Source organism: Lynx rufus, unplaced genomic scaffold, assembly GCF_022079265.1.
Source record: "Lynx rufus isolate CCGP_SWC_20201006 ecotype Redwood Valley unplaced genomic scaffold, mLynRuf1.p SCAF_8, whole genome shotgun sequence".
Classification (NCBI taxonomy): domain Eukaryota; kingdom Metazoa; phylum Chordata; class Mammalia; order Carnivora; family Felidae; genus Lynx; species Lynx rufus.
In genome coordinates, this window is record NW_025814896.1 from 79,296,699 (window position 1) to 79,316,899 (window position 20,201).

Consider the following 20,201-nt stretch of genomic DNA (forward strand, 5'->3'; position numbering starts at 1 on the left):
TAAGGACCAAAGAATTCGGTATTTAACTGTGTTTTCAAATTTAGTATTTCAAATTTTAATACTTTCTGAAAACTAAAATTTCATAAAAAATTTCCACATTGTGTATTTCATGCTTTTAAAAAATATGGCTGTTATGATTTATTGCTACAGCTTATGTTACTTGAAAATGCAGTTAATATTTTCTCATTGAACGGTATTTCTTTTCAAATATCAACTTAATAAACTGTTACTACATCTATTCTGTCATAAAGAATAGGTTTTTATATTTTTTCAGAACTGTAAAATTTTCCTGCTAGTGTTTTTGTTCCTTTTAAAGCAAACTTAATTTGTACATAAAATTCCTTACGGAAACTAGCTAGTTACCTTATATCATCTATTTTCTTCTAGGTATTTAATCCCTAACATATTGTTCTGAATTTTAGTAGTTATTTCTACATATGTCATTTTTATGCAAAACATACGTAAAGCTTTCTAATAGAGTTCAGTTTTTGAGAGCATAGGTTCAGGATTCAATGACATCTTAGTTTGAATTCCTTCTCTACCATTGCCTATCTGTGAAACTTTGGAGAAGTAATTTCATCTCCTTAACATCAGTTCTTGGGGTGCCTGGGTGGCTCAGTCAATTGTCCAACTTTGACTCAGGTCATGATCTTGCAGTTCGTAAATTCAAGCCCCGCTTCAGGCTCTGTGCTGATAGCTCAGAGCCTGGAGCCTGCTTCAGATTCTCTGTCTCCCTTTCTCTCTGCCCCTCCCCCACTCACACTCTGTCGCTGTCTTTCAAAAATGAACAAACGTTAAAACATAAAATTCTTCATCTGTAAAACAGGGATGATAATAATTCTTATACAGATTTATATTGTCTTTTATATTCTTCCTATTCTCTGTTGCATATAATCTGCAACTACTTTGTAAGAATTTGTCAATTATTAATGTCAGTTTGGGGTTCTGCTCTAAATTTCAGATAACTTAGGATAGTTACTTCCTGACCATGGCTATAACTTAATACTGTTAGTGACTGACTATGTGCTGGTAATGATAAAAGGCATTCTTGGATTGTGTGCCATTCTATTTTGTTAGCACAGATTGGATGCTACTTAGGGTTATTGGATATGTTGGGCAAGGAGGAGGACCTAGCAGGATTTTAGTTCTATGTGACTGTTTTACATGCTTAAAAAAATTGTACTATTTATATTTAGTTCCTGAACAACAGCTGCTTGATATTGAAGATTGCGACCTCAATGTGGTGAGATTATGTTTTCAAGTTTTCCTCCCTGATGAACATGGTAATTTGACAACTGCTCTACCTCCTGTTGTCTCTAACCCAATTTATGACAACCGTAAGTACTTTATTTTCTTATATTTATAGCATTAGCTTATGGGGTTTTTTAGTTTAATTTTTTATAGTATTTTGGCAATTAGAAAAAAGTATGATCATTGTAAGAAAAATTCAAGTATTACTAAAATAATAGGAGTAATCTTCTCTGATCTCCTCCTCCTCCAAAGATAATCACTATCCTCAGGTACGTTTAACCAGTTTCTTCATATATAAAAACAAACCATCATTTTCACACAATATATTTTTGGCAACTTTAAAAAAAAACACAGATCCTTTAAAAAAATGTTTTTTTTTCTCTTAGCAGTATATCTTCAGCCTTTTCCCCCTTTAGGTACCTTATTCTTTCCAGTAACTGCATATTTCTTTATATGGCTATATCACAATTTTGTGAAATCATTACCTTATTACAAGACATTTGGTTTGCTTCCTTCTTGACTTTTTTCTCTAACAAATTGTACTTCAGTAAATATATCCTGTATGTGCATATTTTATGCAGATATGTCTCTAGCATAATTTTATAAAAGTAGAAATGTTGGCAAATGCTAGATCAAAAGATATGGATATTTGTAGTTTTAGAAGATTATGAAATTGCCCTCAGTGTGTGTGTGTGTGTGTGTGTGTGTGTGTGTGTGTGTATTTGCTTTTATATGCATCCACTCATGCTATATGACTGCCTGTATTGCATGTAGAAGCATAGTGGAGCATAGGCCTATAAAGGTGGATCAGAGTATCCTCATCATGGAGAACTTTGAATTGCCAGGGAGAATTATTGAAATTGTATTCCTATACATGTCAGCATGAAATTGCATTGCTATAGGGTTATAGTCATGATTGAAGAGATTAATCTGGTGACACTGTGTAGGATGGATTGAAAGAATCCGAATTTAGAAACAGGGAGATTTAACTAGACGACCTGTTATTGCCGAGAAATGAAGTCACAAGGCTCTAAACCAGTTTGGGCAATGTAGTTAAAAAGGAAAAGGACAGATGTGGATTATTAATGTTTTTAGTGTCCTTAATTTATTTATACACTAAAGCTTTTTTCTGTCCTGTAAGTTGTTTTCCTAGAATTCTCACCGTAAAAAACGAGTAAAAAATATTACTAATTAAAAAAAATCCTTTATGTTTAGGTGCTCCAAATACTGCAGAATTAAGGATTTGTCGTGTAAACAAGAACTGTGGAAGTGTCAGAGGAGGAGATGAAATATTTCTACTATGTGATAAAGTTCAGAAAGGTAATTATTTATTTGTTTCATTGAATTTAGAATATACAGATCTTCCTGGGCTTATAGTGAGGTGACACCATGATCAACTCACTGTAAATTGAAAATAATCTTAAATTGAAAATGCAGTTAATACACCTAACCTGCCAAACATCATAGTTTAGCCTAGCCTACCTTAAACATGCCCATAACACTTACATTAGCGTGCAGTTGGGCAAAATGACCTAACACAAAGCCTATTTATAATAAAGTATTGAATATGTCGTGTAATTTATTGAAAACTGTACTGAAAGTGAAAAACAGAACAGTTGTGTCAGTTGTTGACCCTCCTGATCAGGTGGCTGACGTGGCTTGCTGCCACTGCCCAGCATCTTCAGAGTATTGTACTGCATATTGCTAGCCCAGAAAAGATCAAAATCTGAAGTACACTTTCTACTGAATGCATATTGCTTTCACGCCATCATAAAGTCAAGATGTTGTTAAGTTGAACCATTGTAAGTTGGGGACCATTTTATTTCATATTTATTTAGAGAGAGAAACAGCATGTGTGGGCAAGCAGTGGAGGGGTAGAGAGAGAGAATCCCACACAGGCCCTGCGCTGTCAGCACAGAGCCCATCACAAACCATGAGATCATGACCTAAGCTCAATTGACTGAGCCACCCATGCGCCCCCAATCTGTACTTTAGATTCATAGATGGATTTTGTTTTCCCATTGCTATTTCTTTGCTTTTGTATTCACTAGATGACATAGAAGTTCGGTTTGTGTTGAACGATTGGGAAGCAAAAGGTATCTTTTCACAAGCTGATGTACACCGTCAAGTAGCCATTGTTTTTAAGACTCCACCATATTGCAGAGCTATAACAGAACCAGTAACAGTAAAAATGCAGCTGCGGAGACCTTCTGACCAGGAAGTTAGTGAATCCATGGATTTTAGATATCTGCCAGATGAAAAAGGTACGATTTCTTGGTGGTAAGGTTTTATACATTTCTTTCATTTTTTTTTTAACTTTTACTTATTTTTAAGTAAAATAAGAGAGCACAAGCATGTGGGTGCGAGTGAGGAAGGGGCAGAGAGAGGGGGACAGAGAGGATCCAAAGCCGGCTCCACGCTGACAGCACAGAGTTCAAAGCTGGGCTCAAACTCACAAACTGTGAGATCATGACCTGAGCTGAAATCGGATGCTTAACCAAATGAGCTACCCAGTCACCCCAGTATATATTTCTTAAAGTTAGTTCTCCTAATAACATTTTCTTATTAGATAACATTTGAATACAGTAGTGTTTATTCATGATTTACATTTTATTTCCTGAAAGTTTTCAGCTGATTTTTTACCAATTGATCTTTATGCTCTTTTGCATCTCTTTCTTTAGAAAGGAATCTGGAATACTTTCAAAGTATCCGAACTGTTCATCAAAATTTATTTTATATTTGAGATTCTGTTTTTGTCCTTATCATGCCCTTTTTATAGATGGAAAACTTGCCACTCAGAAACTGGTCTTCATTTTGGTTTGATCCTTAATCTGCCCTTATTGTGTTAGTTGACATTGTTGACTTATAGGTGTTATAAGAAAACAAGATGAGTATTATACCTTTTACTGCTGACTTGGGACACATTCTGCAATACTTACTAAATCCATATTATATATATATATATATTTAAAGCATTTTCTGTATGGGAATAAAACACCTATTTAGTTGTTGAAGGAGAAGCAGTACAATCCTATGATGATTCACATACTTTCCTGCTTTCTTTTTAACCAGATACTTATGGCAATAAAGCAAAGAAACAAAAAACAACTCTACTTTTCCAGAAACTGTGGCAAGATTGTGGTAAGAGTATTTTGGATTGATTTGTATTTAAATAGATTTGGGGGTTTTTACTTTATCCCATTTTCCAAATTTTAACTGATGTTATTTTTAAAATTGCGTTTAATAATGAAAAAACTTTATCACAACAGTTAATTTTCCTGAAAGACCTAGACCTGGTCTAGGATCAACTGGAGAAGGACGATTCATCAAAAAAGGTATTTCATCCCCTGTAGACTATTCCTTAAATGGTCAAAAGATCAGTGCTTTGCACAGTATATTGGAATTCCATTCTTAAGAATGAAAACCGCTTCTTTGCTATTTTCCATTCCCACAAATTATTTCATGCTTTGAATATTAAATGAATTGATCTCCATTTAAGGTCCTGTTGGAAACTATGATTATGTTTTTGGGATTCATTGTTTGAGAAATTACATTTGTTCATATGGTGGTAATTTTACTTAATTATGGTGTGTCATGGAAGAAGTGGTTTGGATCTGGTGGGTCGCTTATCTTTAAAGTTTTACTGGGACACAGCCACGCTCATTTGATGACATATTGTCTGTGGCTGTTTTTTTTGCATTACAGTGGCAGAACTGAGTAGTTCCAACAGAGGCTGTATGGCCCACAGAGGCTAAAATATTTGGCTGTTTATAGAAAAAAGTTGTGAACCTCTGGTTTAGATCATTCAACCAGGGTTATTTAATTAGAAGTCTTTCGTTCCCCTTAACATTCTTAAATCAGTGCTTTTTCTTGGTTGAGTATGTATAGCAGTCATATACTATATAAATAAATACAGAATCCTTAATTTCTTTCTGACTGGGAATTATGTGGTACTTTAGAGTTCTAGCTTAATAGATCTTAGCAAGTTATGTGGATTTTTTAATCATCCCTAATGAGCATTTCCTCCATCCCTCCATTTTCTCCTAAAAATAGTGAATTTGAAATGGTTTTGGCTATTTAGATTCCCATTACCTGAAATTCTGATTTTTTTTTAATGCTTTATTTTTTAAAGTAATCTCTATGCCCAGTGTTGGGGCTCGAACTCACAACCCCAAGATCAAGAGTCACATGCTCTATTGACTGAGCCAGCCCGGGACCCCTGAAATTCTGGGATTTATTTTTCACTTTTCAAAAATACCTTTCTAGGGCCTCAGAAGCTAGATTTTCATATTTAACTGGAGTGAAGTTAACTATGCCCAAATAACTTACAAAATTAAAGGTATTTGTAAAACAGCGTTACAGAACGCAGCTTTAGACTCATGTAATAATTTTAGTGCAATTTACTATTTTTATCTAAACTGTTACATCAGTGTCCTTGAAAGTTTTCTTTATTAGTGTGTTTATGCTATTTTAATTTAGAGATATTTTTTATACTTTTATTTCAGTTTTGTAAAAATGTATTTTCCTCCCCACAGAATCCAACTTTTCTCATGGTGCAGTTTTGACAGATATGTCCAGGACCTCAGGCATTTCAAGCCAAGCAGACTCCTACTATTCCTCGTCTGTGTCCATCTCGAGTGCGTTGTCACATCATACTTCAGCCATACCTGCAATGGTATCTCAGCCTTCAAGCTGGTCTTCAGGGGCCCACCCCACCTCACGCTCAGTCAACACAAATCCACTGAGTAGTTTTTCAACGGGGACACTTTCCTCTAATTCACAAGGTGTCTCACCATATCTGGAAATACCTCTTGTGAGTGATTTGAATGCCTCTAATGCTTGCATTTATAACAATGCTAATGACATAGGCAGAATGGAAGCATCATCCATGTCATCAGCTGATTTATATGGTATTTCTGATGCCAACATGCTACCAAATTGCTCTGTGAATATGAATGACAGCATGAGGGAGTCTGATAATCCAAGACTTGTGAGCATGAATCTTGAAAACCCTTCATGCAATTCAGTGTTAGACCCGAGAGACTTGAGACAGCTCCATCAGATGTCCTCTTCCAGTCTGTCAGCAGGCGCCAGTTCCAGTACTACGGCTTTTGTTGCACAGTCCGAGGCATTTGAGGGATCTGATTTCAATTGTACAGATAACAGTATGATGAATGAGTCAGGGCCATCAAACGGTACTAATCCAAACAGTCATGGCTTTGTTCATAGTCAGTATTCGGGTATTGGCACTATGCAGAATGAGCAATTGAGCGACTCATTCGCGTTTGAATATTTTTAAGGTAACTTGTGCGATTTAAATGGTTACTCAAGATTTAAATCCTTTGACATGTTTGTAACCATTTTTATGTTACCTATATAGATACAGTATTTTATATTTCTCTGAGACTATAACATAGGGTTTTGTTTTGTTTTGTTTTTCATTTAAAAGATGACAGTTCAAAACTTCTTTATCAGAGAGAAGTATAAAACTTTGGGGATGTAGGGCCTTCCTCTAACAGGCGATCTTGGCTCTGGAGCTCCTTGTGTAGCTGGCAGAGAATTTGTCAGGATATAATGAAAGATGAATCTTCAGTGCTGAAGCTACAGCTTGAAAGAGAGGGATGAAATCATTTCCTAACTTCAGGAAGAGGAGGAAAACTTCCAGCATTTACAGAAGACTTTTGCTTCAAAGAGTAGATAAATCTACACAGACTGAACTTCTAGGCTAGGATGCCCTATAGAGGCTGACATCCAATGAAGGTTTATTAAACTAGCACATACTTTAGCTTAGGCTAAATCATTATTTGACATAAGTGTATAAAGTACATGTTAAATATTGAATAAAACCAATTTTCCCATTAACCCCCCCTCCACACACACACACACAACTTTGGGTATATTGAATATAAAGCTAGAAAGTACCACAACAGGACAATTCTGAAATGGAAATTTAAAAGGGCCTTACTGTTTCTTCTTTTGAAACATGTGACCTGATGCTATGTGCGGTGCAAATTCTGTCTTTAGAGTCCTATCCCATTTCCCCATGACAGAATGAGAAGGTGAGAGAGAGCAAGGCTCTAGTTTTTCCAAATATACTTTTTTATACTTCTTTTATATTGTATTAATGTATTCTTAGGTAAATGAAATAACTGATATTTGCTTTTAAGCAAATTTAAGGTGAAACCTGTAATGACTATGTCATTGGAAAAATGAATTACTTATTATTTTTGAGACCCATGGGCCAAGGTGACCCCTAAGGGGTTTTCTGGAGTTTCTTAGATTTTTTTTTTTTTTTTTTTTTTAGGGAGAGAGTGAGTATGAGCTGGGGGAAGGGGCAGAAGGAAAGAGAATCTTAAGCAGGCTCCACACTCCTTGTGGAGCCCAATGCAGGGGTTGATCCCATGACCCTGGGATCATGACCTAAGCTGAAACCAAGAGTGGGATGCTTAACCAGCTAAGCCACCCAGGTGCCCCTGAGTTTCTTAAATTTATATGTAAATCAAAAATCTTTAAAAATTTAACTTGGACAGAAGGGAGTTGAAGTGAGCTTTCAAGGTAGGGGAGGTTCTCTACATTTCAGACTTAAATCCCTACCTTTAGAATTGTGATTTTAGCTTTACATCCATGTCTTTAAGGTGAAGAAGTTTCCTTAGACCTCTCTTCTTTCTTGTTTCCTGACTCACTGTGATCTCATCCAATTTCGTGCCCTCTTCCTAAATTTTACCCTTAGACCTATCCCCTGACCTCCAGACTTGGAGCTTACATTATGCATGCAAAACTGATTATTTGACATCTCTGCTCAGAACCTAATTAAAGCTCAGACTCGACATAACTAAAACTGAGTTCTTGATCTTCCCTCCCAAATTTGCTTCTCCTTCAGTCTTCCCCAACTTAGTAATAGTAATGCCATGCTCCTAAAGTTGCTCAGGTCCAAAACCATGGAGTCATCCTTCATTTTTTATCTCCCAAATCCAATCCGTCAGCAAATCTGGTAGGCTCTGCCTTCAGAATATATCCAAAGTTCACCACCTCTTTTGACCTCTACTATTAACTTCCTGTTCTAAGCCACTATCATATCATCTCCTGCCTATAGCCTCCAAAAACACTCCTACATCCTTGTGCCCCTACTGTCTATTCTCCCAAAAGTAGCCAGAATAATTATTTTTAAAACAAGTCAAATTGTCAGTCATCTGCTCAAACCATCCAGTGGCTCCCTACTCCCACACAGAGTAAAGACCAAAGTCCTTAAAATTAGCAGGCCCACACTCCCTCTCCTGTCTCATCTCTTACCGTTTTCTTTTCCTCACTCAGCTCCAGGCATTTGGAGCCTCCCTTCAAAAACACCACTTATACTCATGCCTCAGACTCTTTGTGTTTGGTGTTTTCTCTGCCTTGCCTGTTTCTCTCTCAGATACATGCGTGGCTCACTTCTTAACAGCCTTCGGATTCACTCAGCTGTTACTGATCAAGGCCTTACTCAACTATCTACACATGAGCACTCCATGCCCCCTCTCCCTTATATTGGTCTATCGTACTTATCAGGATCTGACTTTACTAAGCATTTGTTTATTGAATCCCCAGTTTGTGGAACAGTGTCTGCCTCCTATTAAGCACCGACTAATTATTTCAAAGTACTACTACTAGAACTTTCAAAGTGTAGTACTAATAGAATGTTCAAAGTATTATAGAACTTTGTTTTTTGAAAGACCAGCTCTAATTATTAGATGCTTAGGATTTATTATAATTCTGTTTAATGTGACATGGGGTTTATGTCTGAATCATGTACCTTCAGGTCAAGGATTAATACTGGTAATCCAAATTGTTTGAAAGCAGAGCAATCCCAGTGGCAAAATGATGGTAGAATTTAGGCAGTAATAGTAGTTGTGATGGAATTGTCATGATGCTAAGTAAATAGCTTGTCAAAGACTTAGTCTCTTTTACAACCAGAATCTCCCATAAATATTGAGCATGTTCCGAGCTAGAAACAGTGTGTCATTTCACTTACGTAGTGTCCAAGCAAACCAATACAGTTTATTGGAACAATCAAAATGGGAAATGTGTGGATGTCATGTAAATAAAAATTCCGAGTTGAATGATCCTGGGAAATGAGAAGGCAAGCAAAGATAAATCTTGACTTGAGGTCTGGATAGTTTAGGAAGCAGAAGAAAAAGAGTAAACACACAAGTACCATTAATATTTCTCAGAAATTTGATTTCAAATCAAAACATTTGTTATGTAACTTTAAAAACCATAAGCATATAACATACTTTAGAAGTACTTAACCAGTAAGTAAGGAAAACTTGGAAGGTATAATTCCTTTTTTATTCAAAATATGAACCCGGAATATCTCCAGAGAGTGGTTCATGGGTGCTGAGTTTTTTGTTTTTTTTTTTTTAAAAGAATCCTATAATTGTATATTAATTAGCACTGGCAAGCTTAAACACAGACTGTTAGAATATCTAAGTGGATTTTCATTAAATAAGCAATTGACTTGTTTCGCAGTTTTGGATTTTTTTCTGTGTAAGCCGCATTAAGATACTGCAACATCTGTGTTTAGAGTATTTCCAGTGGATTTCTCATTTTTCAGGTGCTATTTACTGATTGTAGAATTTATTTTATAATTTAAAAAGAATTTGGCAGCCTGCTTCTCCTTGATCTCTAAATGTATTTATGCTCTCACACGTAGTTTCCAAGGAAAAGGTGCCCTTCTGCCTTTCTAAATGAACTCTACTTGTACCTTGGACTGTCCTCTCTCTCGCATCTTGTTTTTGTGTCCTCATATCACCATTTAGTGCCGGTTTTCTTTGTATAAATGTGGTAATGTCTTTTCTAGTCTAAAAAGAAAGGAAACAAAAATCTTTCCTACCAACTTCATGCCCTTTCCTTCACATCTGGGCTTGGGAAATGCTTTCAGCCTCCCATTTCCTCAGCTCCCATTCTTTGGCTTACTGTTTCATAATATTCTGGGGAGAGGGCCAGAGTCACTGTCCTTGTCAAATCTAGTGTCTTTTTGTCAGTCCTCACTCTTCCTGACCTATTCATAACCTTCTTCCCTATTGGCCACTCTCTCCTTGGATGCTCCTCCCAGGCTTCTGTGGTAGATTAGATTCTCCGAGGCTGACATTTTTTCCAGAGTCTCATCCCCAGCCCTCATTTGGTGCTATTTTTCCCCCTGGGTGGCCTCATCAATGCCCACGATTTCAGCTTTCTCTCATGCTGCCCACACTTACCTTTATAAACTGGCTCCGCCTTTGGATTCTCTACTTTCATTAATGGGATTGCCATTTACCCTGCCACCCAGAATAGTTAATAGGAACTTCAAAGTCACATTTTATTCCTTTTCTCCCTCCCTCACACTCATACTTAGTTATCTGGTCTTTTTAATTCTGCCTCATAAAAATGACTTGCATTTTTCCCTCCTTCCTTCCTAGTGCTTTCTTAGTATAGGTCTTCATTCCTTTTCCCCAACAAGAATCTTCTGTATACTGTGGTTAACAATAATACCACATTCTCCTTAAGCCCTATTATGTAGCTGGCATTCCTTGAAAAATCTCTCAGGCTGCCAGGCCTCCATACCTTTAACATACTCACTTGGCCTCTGCTCTTCGGCAACGACATGTATCCTTTTTTTTTTTTTTTTTTAAATAAAAATCTGTATTTATTATAGTTAGCATAAAACATTTTTTGCATCAATTATTGTTGTAATTTAGGCTGAATAACTCCAGCTATTTTGCTACTGTGCCGAAGTCCTCTTTTGAACCTACAAGGAAGAGCCTGTAATACTTATGGAAAGCGTTACTATAGCAACCTATATTGATGTCACAAGCTCAGGCTTCTGACTTCATTGCATAATGCAGTAGCAACTGGGTTTGCAGCAGAAACACCCTGCTAAAGAAAAGTACCTTGGTTCACAGCAAAGGGGACAAAGGAAAACAGCAAGATATAGGGAGTTGAAAGAAAGGAATTACTAATGCCTTGTAGTAGGTAACTAGCTCACAAAGATGAAGAGGACACTTTGAAATTAAAAAGCATATAGGGGCACCTGGGTGGTTCAGTCACCCGGGTGGAACCTGGGTGGCTCAGTGGACCCGGTGGCATCTGGCTCAGGTCATATCATGGGTTGGGGAGTTCGAACCTTGTGTCAGTCTCCACACTGACAGTCCAGAGCCTGCTTGGAGTTCTCTCTCTCTGCCCCTCCACCGTGTGGGTGCTCTCAAAATCAACAAACTTTTTTTGAAAAAGCATATAGCTAGAGTTTTTTATTTTTTGAAATAGTAATGGGTAAAGGATATGATTGATGTCCTAATCTTAATTTTAATAAAAATGTGGAGAACTCTTACATCAATATGTCATATTATATAGCTAGATCTATTTAAGCGTGTTTGTATGTCTCAGTGAAAGATTCTATCTGTTAATGAGTATTATGCTTCTTATACTGGGTACATTAAATCATCAGTGTTTATTTTACCATGCAAATATTCATCCTAATTAGAAGACAAATAAGTGACATGGCTTTGCTCATTTAAAATAAAATAAAAATTTGCAATGATAACCTTTTTTAGACAGGCCTGATCTTTCCATTGGAGCCTAAAGCCTGTTCATTATGTCAGTTGGTCTAGATTTCTATCATAGAGTGAATTTCCGAATTGAGATTTTGGAATTTGAAAAGGCATTTACACTAATAAACTTCCTCACCAGAAACTAAGCAACACATATCCTTTAAGACTGGGCTTCTCCTCCGTGAAGCTGAGTCCTCCCCCAGTTGAGACACAGCTCGGTGCGTGCGCCTGTCGCCAAGATCCTCTCAGTCAAGTACAGTCCTTAAAGGTTTGTCTCATTTGGCTTTTGGACTCTCACTTGGCACCATCCGTGGCATCGTTGGTGTTGAATAAATGGTAGCTATTCATTAAAGAGGGAAGGATAAAACTGACAGAGGATTATAAAATGTGGACAAGGATATGATTTTTAAGGGGAAAGGTTACTTAAGCTGGTAGGAAAAGCAGTGATGCCAAGATTACCCAGCTTGTGAAATACTTTACTGTCTGCTTCCTATACTGTCAACTGTATTAGGTAGAAACTTTAATAGTTATTAGGATTGCTTCACATCTCTGACCTTGCTCCTTTTCTCTGCTGTATGTGGCAGTTTTAATCTTCTACGCATTTCTTCAACACCGTACTCTTGCACAGACACTCCAGTATTAATGTAATAAATCACATGGCACATTTTTTAAAGTTTATTTATTTATTTGGGGGGGGGGCAGGGAGAGAGGGAGACAGAATCCCAAGCAGGCTCTGCGCTCAAACTCATGAACCGTGAGATCGTGACCTGAGGCAAAATCAGGAGTCAGATGCTTAACCGACTGAGCCACCCAGGTGCCCCTTTTTTCCCTCACAGAGCACATTTTTTTACGTCTAATGTGCAAAGCACAGTGTTAGGTGCTAGAAATGAAACAGGTGATGGAGATAAATCTCCTGCTCTCACAGATGTCAGTCTTTTTAAGAGGTAAAATACTCTGCAAAGGACAGAAAGTGGACTAGTTTTAAGTGTACAGCTTGATGAATTTTTACATATGTAAACAATCATTTCCAGTATCCCAGAAGTTTCCTCCATGCCCTTTCCAATGTACCTATATCTCAAAACCACTATTCTTATTTCTGTCATCAGAACCTACTATTATAATGGCCTTTTAAATTGGTAACTGGGTTTCTCTAAAACCTGAGTTGTCAGTTTTAAACCTAATGTTTCAGAAAAACATTTGTCCATGTTAAGAGAGACTTGGAATTGGTGATCTAGGCTGCCCGGTAGTGCCCAATAACTTGTTATATAATTGGGGATTAAAGAAATTGCCACGTGATGTTAAATAGCCTGGGAAAATGGAAAGAGTAGGGATTTTTTTTGTCTGAACATCTAGGTGTGAGTTTTCAGCTCTGCAACTTACAGGTTATGCAGTATTTAACAAATCATGCCTTCTGTGGGCCTCTCTTCAGATATAAAATGCAGATAATACCTTCTTTACCTACCTCACAAGATGTATTAAATAAAATAATGCACAAGAAACTAAGTAGTGCTAATGAAATATTAATAAACCAACATCTATGTGTGTCCTGTGGCCCTGAGTAATCTCTAAATCCAGACATTCCTTCTGTCTAATATATGGCAGAGTGAGAACTATGGAGTAGATTCCTTAGTAGGAACCCTGAGATGGGTTTCTCTTTAGAGTGACCATCTGTTGTGCCCAGATCTGGAGGCTGTTCATTTGGCCTTACTTTTAACAGAACCATTTTCTACTATATTCTATTATATAGCAAACCTAAGATCATTTCCAGTTCTGAAATTCTAGGATCCTTAATTTATTTGCCAAAGTTGATTATGAGTTGGGAGTTGTAGCACTATCTTCCTACAAGGGAGCCTCATCATAGCTAACGAAGTTGCACTGAAAGATTTCTGATCGTTTCCCCACCCCGCCCCCCAGGGGTTGAGTATGAAAAGGGCAAAATTAGGATGCTTTTCGTAGCACACAGAATAAAAAATTTCATGCTATTTAACATAAGCCCAGGAGTGGGCAGCTAATGAGAGCGAAATATACGGTCTGTGTCTGATCTTATGCCTTTGTCTAAGATTTAGTCAAATTGCTATTTTAACTAATACATCTTAGCAGAATTTAAAGCACAGACTTAAAATCATTGGATAAGATTGAATTTCAAAAGTAATTGTAATTTTTTTCATGATACAAAAGTATAGGTTAAGAAAAAACTTTATGTCCCCACTACTGTCACTAATAAATAAAACACAGATAAAAATTTTAAACATTCATTTCTCCTAAAGATTTTCTAGATATGTTTCATTTCGAAATGTCTATAGCTTTAGGAAAAAATACCACCTGCTAGTAATTATCTATTTAGAGGGGGTAGAATTTATCATTTGTCACTTACCACTCATTTCCACTTCAGTTTACAATTGGACTTTCAAAAATTTAAAGAATCTTAAAATTTTAAAGAATTGAAAGAATTTAAAATTTTTCCTTAAATAGTTATGTGGAACAGTAATAATAATTAGTAAATAATGGTGCTTCAGTAAATCGAGTTTTCAGGGATATCAGCAGAGTAAATAAAATGTGTTTTTGATAAAAGTAAACATCTTGGCTGTTTTTCTTATTATATAATCAAAACAGTGTAGCTTTGCATAAAATGTAGTAATAGAGAAGATGGGAGTATTTGGGGATCTACTTATGGAATTTAGTCTCAGGAGACTTCATTGGGAAGTACCATGTCTAGACGAACCCTTTATATGTCTTATGTTTTAAAAGACTGTATTAAAGGGGCACCTGGGTGGCTCAGTAGGTTGAGCATCTGACTCTTGATTTTGGTTCTGGGAATGATCCCAGCACCATGGAATCGAGCCCCACATCAAGCTCCATGTTGAGCACGGAGCCTACCTAAGATTCTCTTTCCCTCTGCCCCTCCCCTGCTTGTGCTCTCTTTTTCTTTCTCAAAAAAATAATAAAATGACTTTAAAAGAATGTACTTAAAAATGGTGTTAACTAATGAATTACCCTTCTTAGGGGCTCTAAGAAATTTGAAGGCACTGTAAAAAGTGGTTTTTGTTAAGTTCTCAGGTATTCAATTATTTATGTTAAATGTCACATCAAGATGTAATCATTTGTAAAATGTCAAGATGCTTTTTGTTGTACAGAATATTTTATTACCTTTGTAATATCTTTGTATACAGTGATTTTTTTTTCGTGGTAATAAATGGAAAAAACTCAAAGACTTAAAATTTTGTTGTCATTTGACTTAAACTATTGATGAGATTTTGTTATTTATAGCATCCTCCTTGGGAAAGGTAGTTGGGTTGCTTAGAAACATTAGGCATTTTTATGGAAAGCTATAGCTGAATATACCTGCATATGTAACTGTTCTGTGAAATGATAATTTTTGTAGAGTACTAAAATGCATTTTTAAAAGATTTTCATTTTCTGCCTTCCTGACTCATTTCCTGCCTCTCTCCCTTCCTGTATAATTCAGGACAAAAGTCATTCACTTATTCTGAGCAAGGTACAGGTAAGTACTTTGCCACAGGAGGCAAAGGTGGTGCCCCAGTGTGGGACTGCTGGGTGGAGCTGAAGGAGAACATTTGAGGGTGGTAGAGAGGGGACTTTCTGGGATCTGGAATAAGAAATAGGAGACTGGTTATTTAGGAGGGGGACTGATCTATCAAGTAAATAAATAAGGCTAATGGGAGCCAGATTTCTGTCAGAGAAAGGTATTACAAATATGAAAAGGGAGAAAACTAGAATAAGGTTGGAATTGGAAGTACTGGTATACAACTCCCAATTTTCAATATGTGTAAAGTAATGTGTTTGTGCGTGTATGCATTTGCATTCGTAAGTAACAAATTATAACCCGTCAAATAAAACAGGAAGCCACAAATCCACAAGAAGGGAAACTTCTACCTTTCAGTGGAATGGTAACCAAGAAATGTAAAAGGAACGGTGGAATTAGAAAATCAGTATTTGACAAATCTTCAGTAAATGCTAAAATTAATAGATGAAAGTGTGATGATCTCCTTATAAGATACTCATTAATTAAAGGGAAAAAAGAGTAACTATAAAAGTGGAGGAGCCTGGCAGACACTACCTTCATTAAGTGATTAAAATCCAGTCGTCAGCAACTGCACAAATCAAAATTGTAGAATACCTGATAAGATGCAAGAAGATAATATCTCCTATGGTACTCTTGCGAGGAAGGTACAACCTGAGTCTAATAATAAGGAAACATCAAGCAAACCCAGATGTAGGAGCAATCTACAAAATAACTGACCTGAAATCTTCAAAAATATTAAAGTAATGAAAGTCAAGGAAAGACAAACTTTTCAGATTAGTGGAGATTAAAGGAACGTAACAGTTACATGCAAAGTGTGATCCCTTGCCCGTGAAAGTCACCATTGGGACAACTGGTGAGACTTAAGTGGGGTCTGTGGATTACGCAGTCGTAGTATCTATGTGAACTTCTGAGTTGATGGTTCTGTTGTGGCGAAGAAGAATGTCCTTGTTTGTAGAAATTACACACTAAAGTATTCAGGGTGATGAAGCATCACTGGCTCAATGGTTTAGGGGGAAAAGGTTCTTTGTACTTTTCTTGCAACTTTCCTGTAAATTTGAAATTATTTCAAAATGAAAATAAATGAATATCATAAAAGCGGTATTTTTTTTTTCTCCATAATAAAAAAGCAGCACCTAGGGGGCTCAGTCACTTAAGCATTTGACTCCTGATTTCTGCTCAGGTCATGATCTCACAGTTCGTGAGTTTGAGCCCCATGTCAGGCTCTGTGCTAACAGTTCAGAGCCTGCTTAGGATTCTCTCTCTCTCTCCCTCTCTCTCTGCCCCTCCCGTATGTACTTTCTCTCTCTCAAAATAAAAAAACTTAAAAAAAAAAAAAAAAGGAGGGGGGTACCATTTCAGAAAATCCAAAAAGCTTGTGTCAAAGCTCATTCTCTTTACGTGGGCTTAATAATCAAGGATAAAGATCCAAAAGAAAAGATCAGCCTAAGTAAAATGTTTTTCTCTTTGGAAATGGAAATTTAACTTCCAAGTTTATTTCATATAACTTGTTAATGTCACCAGTTACCTTACTTCGGATATTTTTTTTTTCTTTTTTTCTTTTCCAGGTATTCAGAGTTGTTTTTCCTCAACTAAATCACAGACTGTATTCGGAACAAAGAAATACTAAGAAGTACAATAGGCCCTTTCTTTAAGTGTTATTAAAGACTTCATTTAAACAAAGCTATGAGGGGAGATCACAAAACTAAAAATAATTTTATATGGGCAAAAGTGAAACTATAGCACTCATCACTTAATATTCCCAGCTCTGCATAACACAAAGACCTAACGTTAACTTTTAACAACCTGTGTCTCATAATATATGAACATATGGAATAAATAAAGTATAAACAGCTAATGTTTTTGCTTAAAACTTTGCATGTCAGGAATAGAAATTTAAGAAATAGAAATCTGTTAAGGAAGTTCTTAATTTTTCCAGTTTGGAGATTCCACTAAATTCAAGGCTGAGCCACAAGAAACATGCAAAAGACTATCTCCCAAATTATTTAAATCTTTCGTGGCAAAACTTCCCCAGAAATGGAGAAACACACAAAATTTCTTACCTGTTTATCAGAAGTTTATTTCCATTATCCCTTTCTCACTTTCTGACATTGAAAATAGTGAAAAAAGTTTTTGCTAGTATTCACATACGGAACTTCATGTCAATTAAATAATTTTCCTGATTTCTAAAATGAATAATACATCTTGGTATCTATGAAGTAGGTTTAATGAAGAGATGGAAAACAATAATCCAATACCATCCAAGTCATATGTGTTTTAAAATAAGCTCAGATAGTTGAATCAGGGTGACAAATTATACTTAAATCTCAAATTTTAATGAGATTGCTGAAACATTCCTCTTAATGACCCATCCATTTTCTTTAGGTTTGGCTTATTTCCTCTTCTCTCTTCATAGTACCAACTTACTAACAAATGGTCATCATATGAGATCATATGAAATATACTTGGGGTATTTTTTTGGTAAGCTCCTTGATTTGGCATCTGAATTCTAAAAGTCAATTCTCATGGTTAGTGCATTTAAATGACATTCTCAGGTGCCTCCTTTACACAGTGGGTGCTCAATAACAAGGTTTATTAAGAAAGGACCTTAAAGACCAGGACACTTCAGTTTTAGCCCCTCCTAAGGAAGTAACTAACAATTTTAGACAAATCATTTAACTTTCATTCTTTGGTTTTCATATTTATAAAATGGAAATGATGAAATCCTATCCACTTGATGCAAATGTGTGAAATTGGATAATATATTGAAGCACTCTGGAATATATCAGATTGTTTAGCAATCTTAATTTTTCAAAATCTTATCCCTGGGTTTGAAATTACTGAAGGCACTTGTGTCTCCTTATTTAAAAGATTTATGGAAGTCTCTTACCAGGGTACACCTCAATTCCTAAGTTTCACTTTCCCTCCCCAGGAAAGGTATTGATTTTTTTAGGTTGTCAAAATAGTAACTTGAAGTCATTAAGATTTGTGACAGATTATACCAAAGAGTACTTCTGTTGACAACGGCTTGCTTGAAGTTTACCGGGAAAAATATTAATGATGTCAGATTTACATTTGATATCTTAGGATATTATAGGATACTGTCCTGTGTATCAATCTAGATCTTTTGTCAAGATCATTTAACAAATTTAGAACATGATTTTGAAGGTGGTATGTCTTGTGCAGGGAAATTGTGCTGAAAGAAATTCTAGCTTCTCAGATTATCAGAATGCATCCTGTTTGTGTACTTCTCTAAACGGAATAATTAAGAGAATGTTTCCATTATTCATAGTTTGGCTTGTGGGGGTTGGAGAGGGAACAAGAAAAATCATAAGATATCCTTAGAACATTTAACACAAAATATACACATATATAGATCCTGAGATGTTACAACAAATGTTAAAATATATAGATCAACATGATCCAAATGGTTTCCAAGACACTGTTATGGTGAGTAAACAGCCATCATACAGTGTATGCTGAACGGATGTCCACATCGTGCCACGAAAACCCTACTCTGTGTTTCCAAGTTTGAAAGCTAGTCATCCAGAGCAGGGGGCCAGTCAACATCTACAGACTAGAAGGAAGAAAACAAGACATTAAAACATTACTGTTCCAGTAAGCATTTGCTGATAATGCTTCTAAACTTAATAGTTTTAATATAACACAACAGAAGAAACTGCATTTGAAGAACAGTCATTAAATACCACAGTTCAACACTCTAAAATCCACATGAGGCCTTGAGATTCTTGGGCCCAAGGTCTGTTTCTGAATTCATAGAGTATTTGGTTATCAGCCAGTTATTAATTGTACCTTTGAACAGTAAGAGACTAGAGTACCTCTAAATTTTCTAAATGTTATTTATGGGTAAAGTAGCAAACAAACTCAGGGAGCAAGACCAACTTTCCCTCGGAAGTCTCAGCAAGTTTTACTCTTCAGATCATTTTCATTTTTCCATCTTGCATTTAACAAATACTCAAGCAGTTTATACACTTATAGTGTTATTTGTAACCTAGCAACCAAATGAAAAATAAATGAATATGAAAGAGCGCCTGGAACTAGAAAAGAATAAATGATCATTGAGTATCATTTCAGAAGTTTTGTTTCTTGAAAAATCTAATTTATCTATCTCTACTCACCTGGTTTGGCTCTTCTAGAACAAAACCTTTAAGTCATAGTGAAATTACAGTAGCAGACAATTTTTTCTCCACATAAGCAATCACTTCCTAGGCTTTACAAGTATGAAATTACACCTTGTCTTAACTACCCTAGAGGGCCTAATTTGAGAGAAAAGTTTAAAAAAATCCACTGTACCCATGTCTTGTTTTGTTTTGTTTTGTTTTTGAGACTTAAATTTTAAAACCCAGTATGATTTACTAGACATGATTTTTTAAATTAATCTACAAGTTACTACCAGAATCAGGAAAATTGGGTGTGTGTGTGTGTGTGTGTGTGTGTATTTTTTAGAAATCCCAAGATATTTTGGTTCTGTTTCAGAACACAGCCATGTACTTAACACCCATATATAAGTTCATGGGTTGTCTCTCATGCCTGAAAACTAAACATTTCAGACCATGATCTTGTATGTGTTGAAAGCCCGAGAGGTTTCAAAAGCTCCCTAGGTGATTCCAATGGACAAACAGGGATGAGGAACATTGGCCCGTGACTCTGATATTCCTAAACTGTTCTAAGAAATCAACAGAAATCAAGAAAGATGAATGCAGTTGAGATTTTCTTCAACTAAAGGTTGTCTTCCTCAAAATACGTCTCATGAGAAGGCTCCCTGCAACCTTGAAGGTGCTGTCACTGGCTGTACTGCAGGAGCTGTATAAAATCTAATCTGAAAGCTC

The 20,201-nt window shown here is 36.2% G+C and overlaps 2 protein-coding genes across 3 annotated transcripts in view; one reads left to right on the plus strand and one right to left on the minus strand.

Moving 5' to 3' along the window:
* Window positions 1-7,591, plus strand: part of REL (REL proto-oncogene, NF-kB subunit) — a 35,298-nt gene extending 27,707 nt beyond the window's left edge. Inside the window, exons 5-10 of one of the 2 annotated variants that reach the window (XM_047068740.1) lie at window positions 1,197-1,337; window positions 2,467-2,571; window positions 3,303-3,515; window positions 4,324-4,392; window positions 4,521-4,586; window positions 5,787-7,591. In XM_047068740.1, the coding sequence (XP_046924696.1) occupies window positions 1,197-1,337; window positions 2,467-2,571; window positions 3,303-3,515; window positions 4,324-4,392; window positions 4,521-4,586; window positions 5,787-6,550 (1,358 nt within the window). In that variant the 3' untranslated portion in view covers window positions 6,551-7,591. The remainder of the gene's footprint in view (window positions 1-1,196; window positions 1,338-2,466; window positions 2,572-3,302; window positions 3,516-4,323; window positions 4,393-4,520; window positions 4,587-5,786) is intronic. The other variant, XM_047068741.1, reaches the window with a different exon arrangement.
* Window positions 7,592-17,410: 9,819 nt separating this feature from the next.
* Window positions 17,411-20,201, minus strand: part of PUS10 (pseudouridine synthase 10) — a 72,416-nt gene continuing 69,625 nt past the window's right edge. Inside the window, exon 18 of the mRNA XM_047068769.1 lies at window positions 17,411-18,928. Within this exon, the coding sequence (XP_046924725.1) occupies window positions 18,890-18,928 (39 nt within the window). The 3' untranslated portion in view covers window positions 17,411-18,889. The remainder of the gene's footprint in view (window positions 18,929-20,201) is intronic.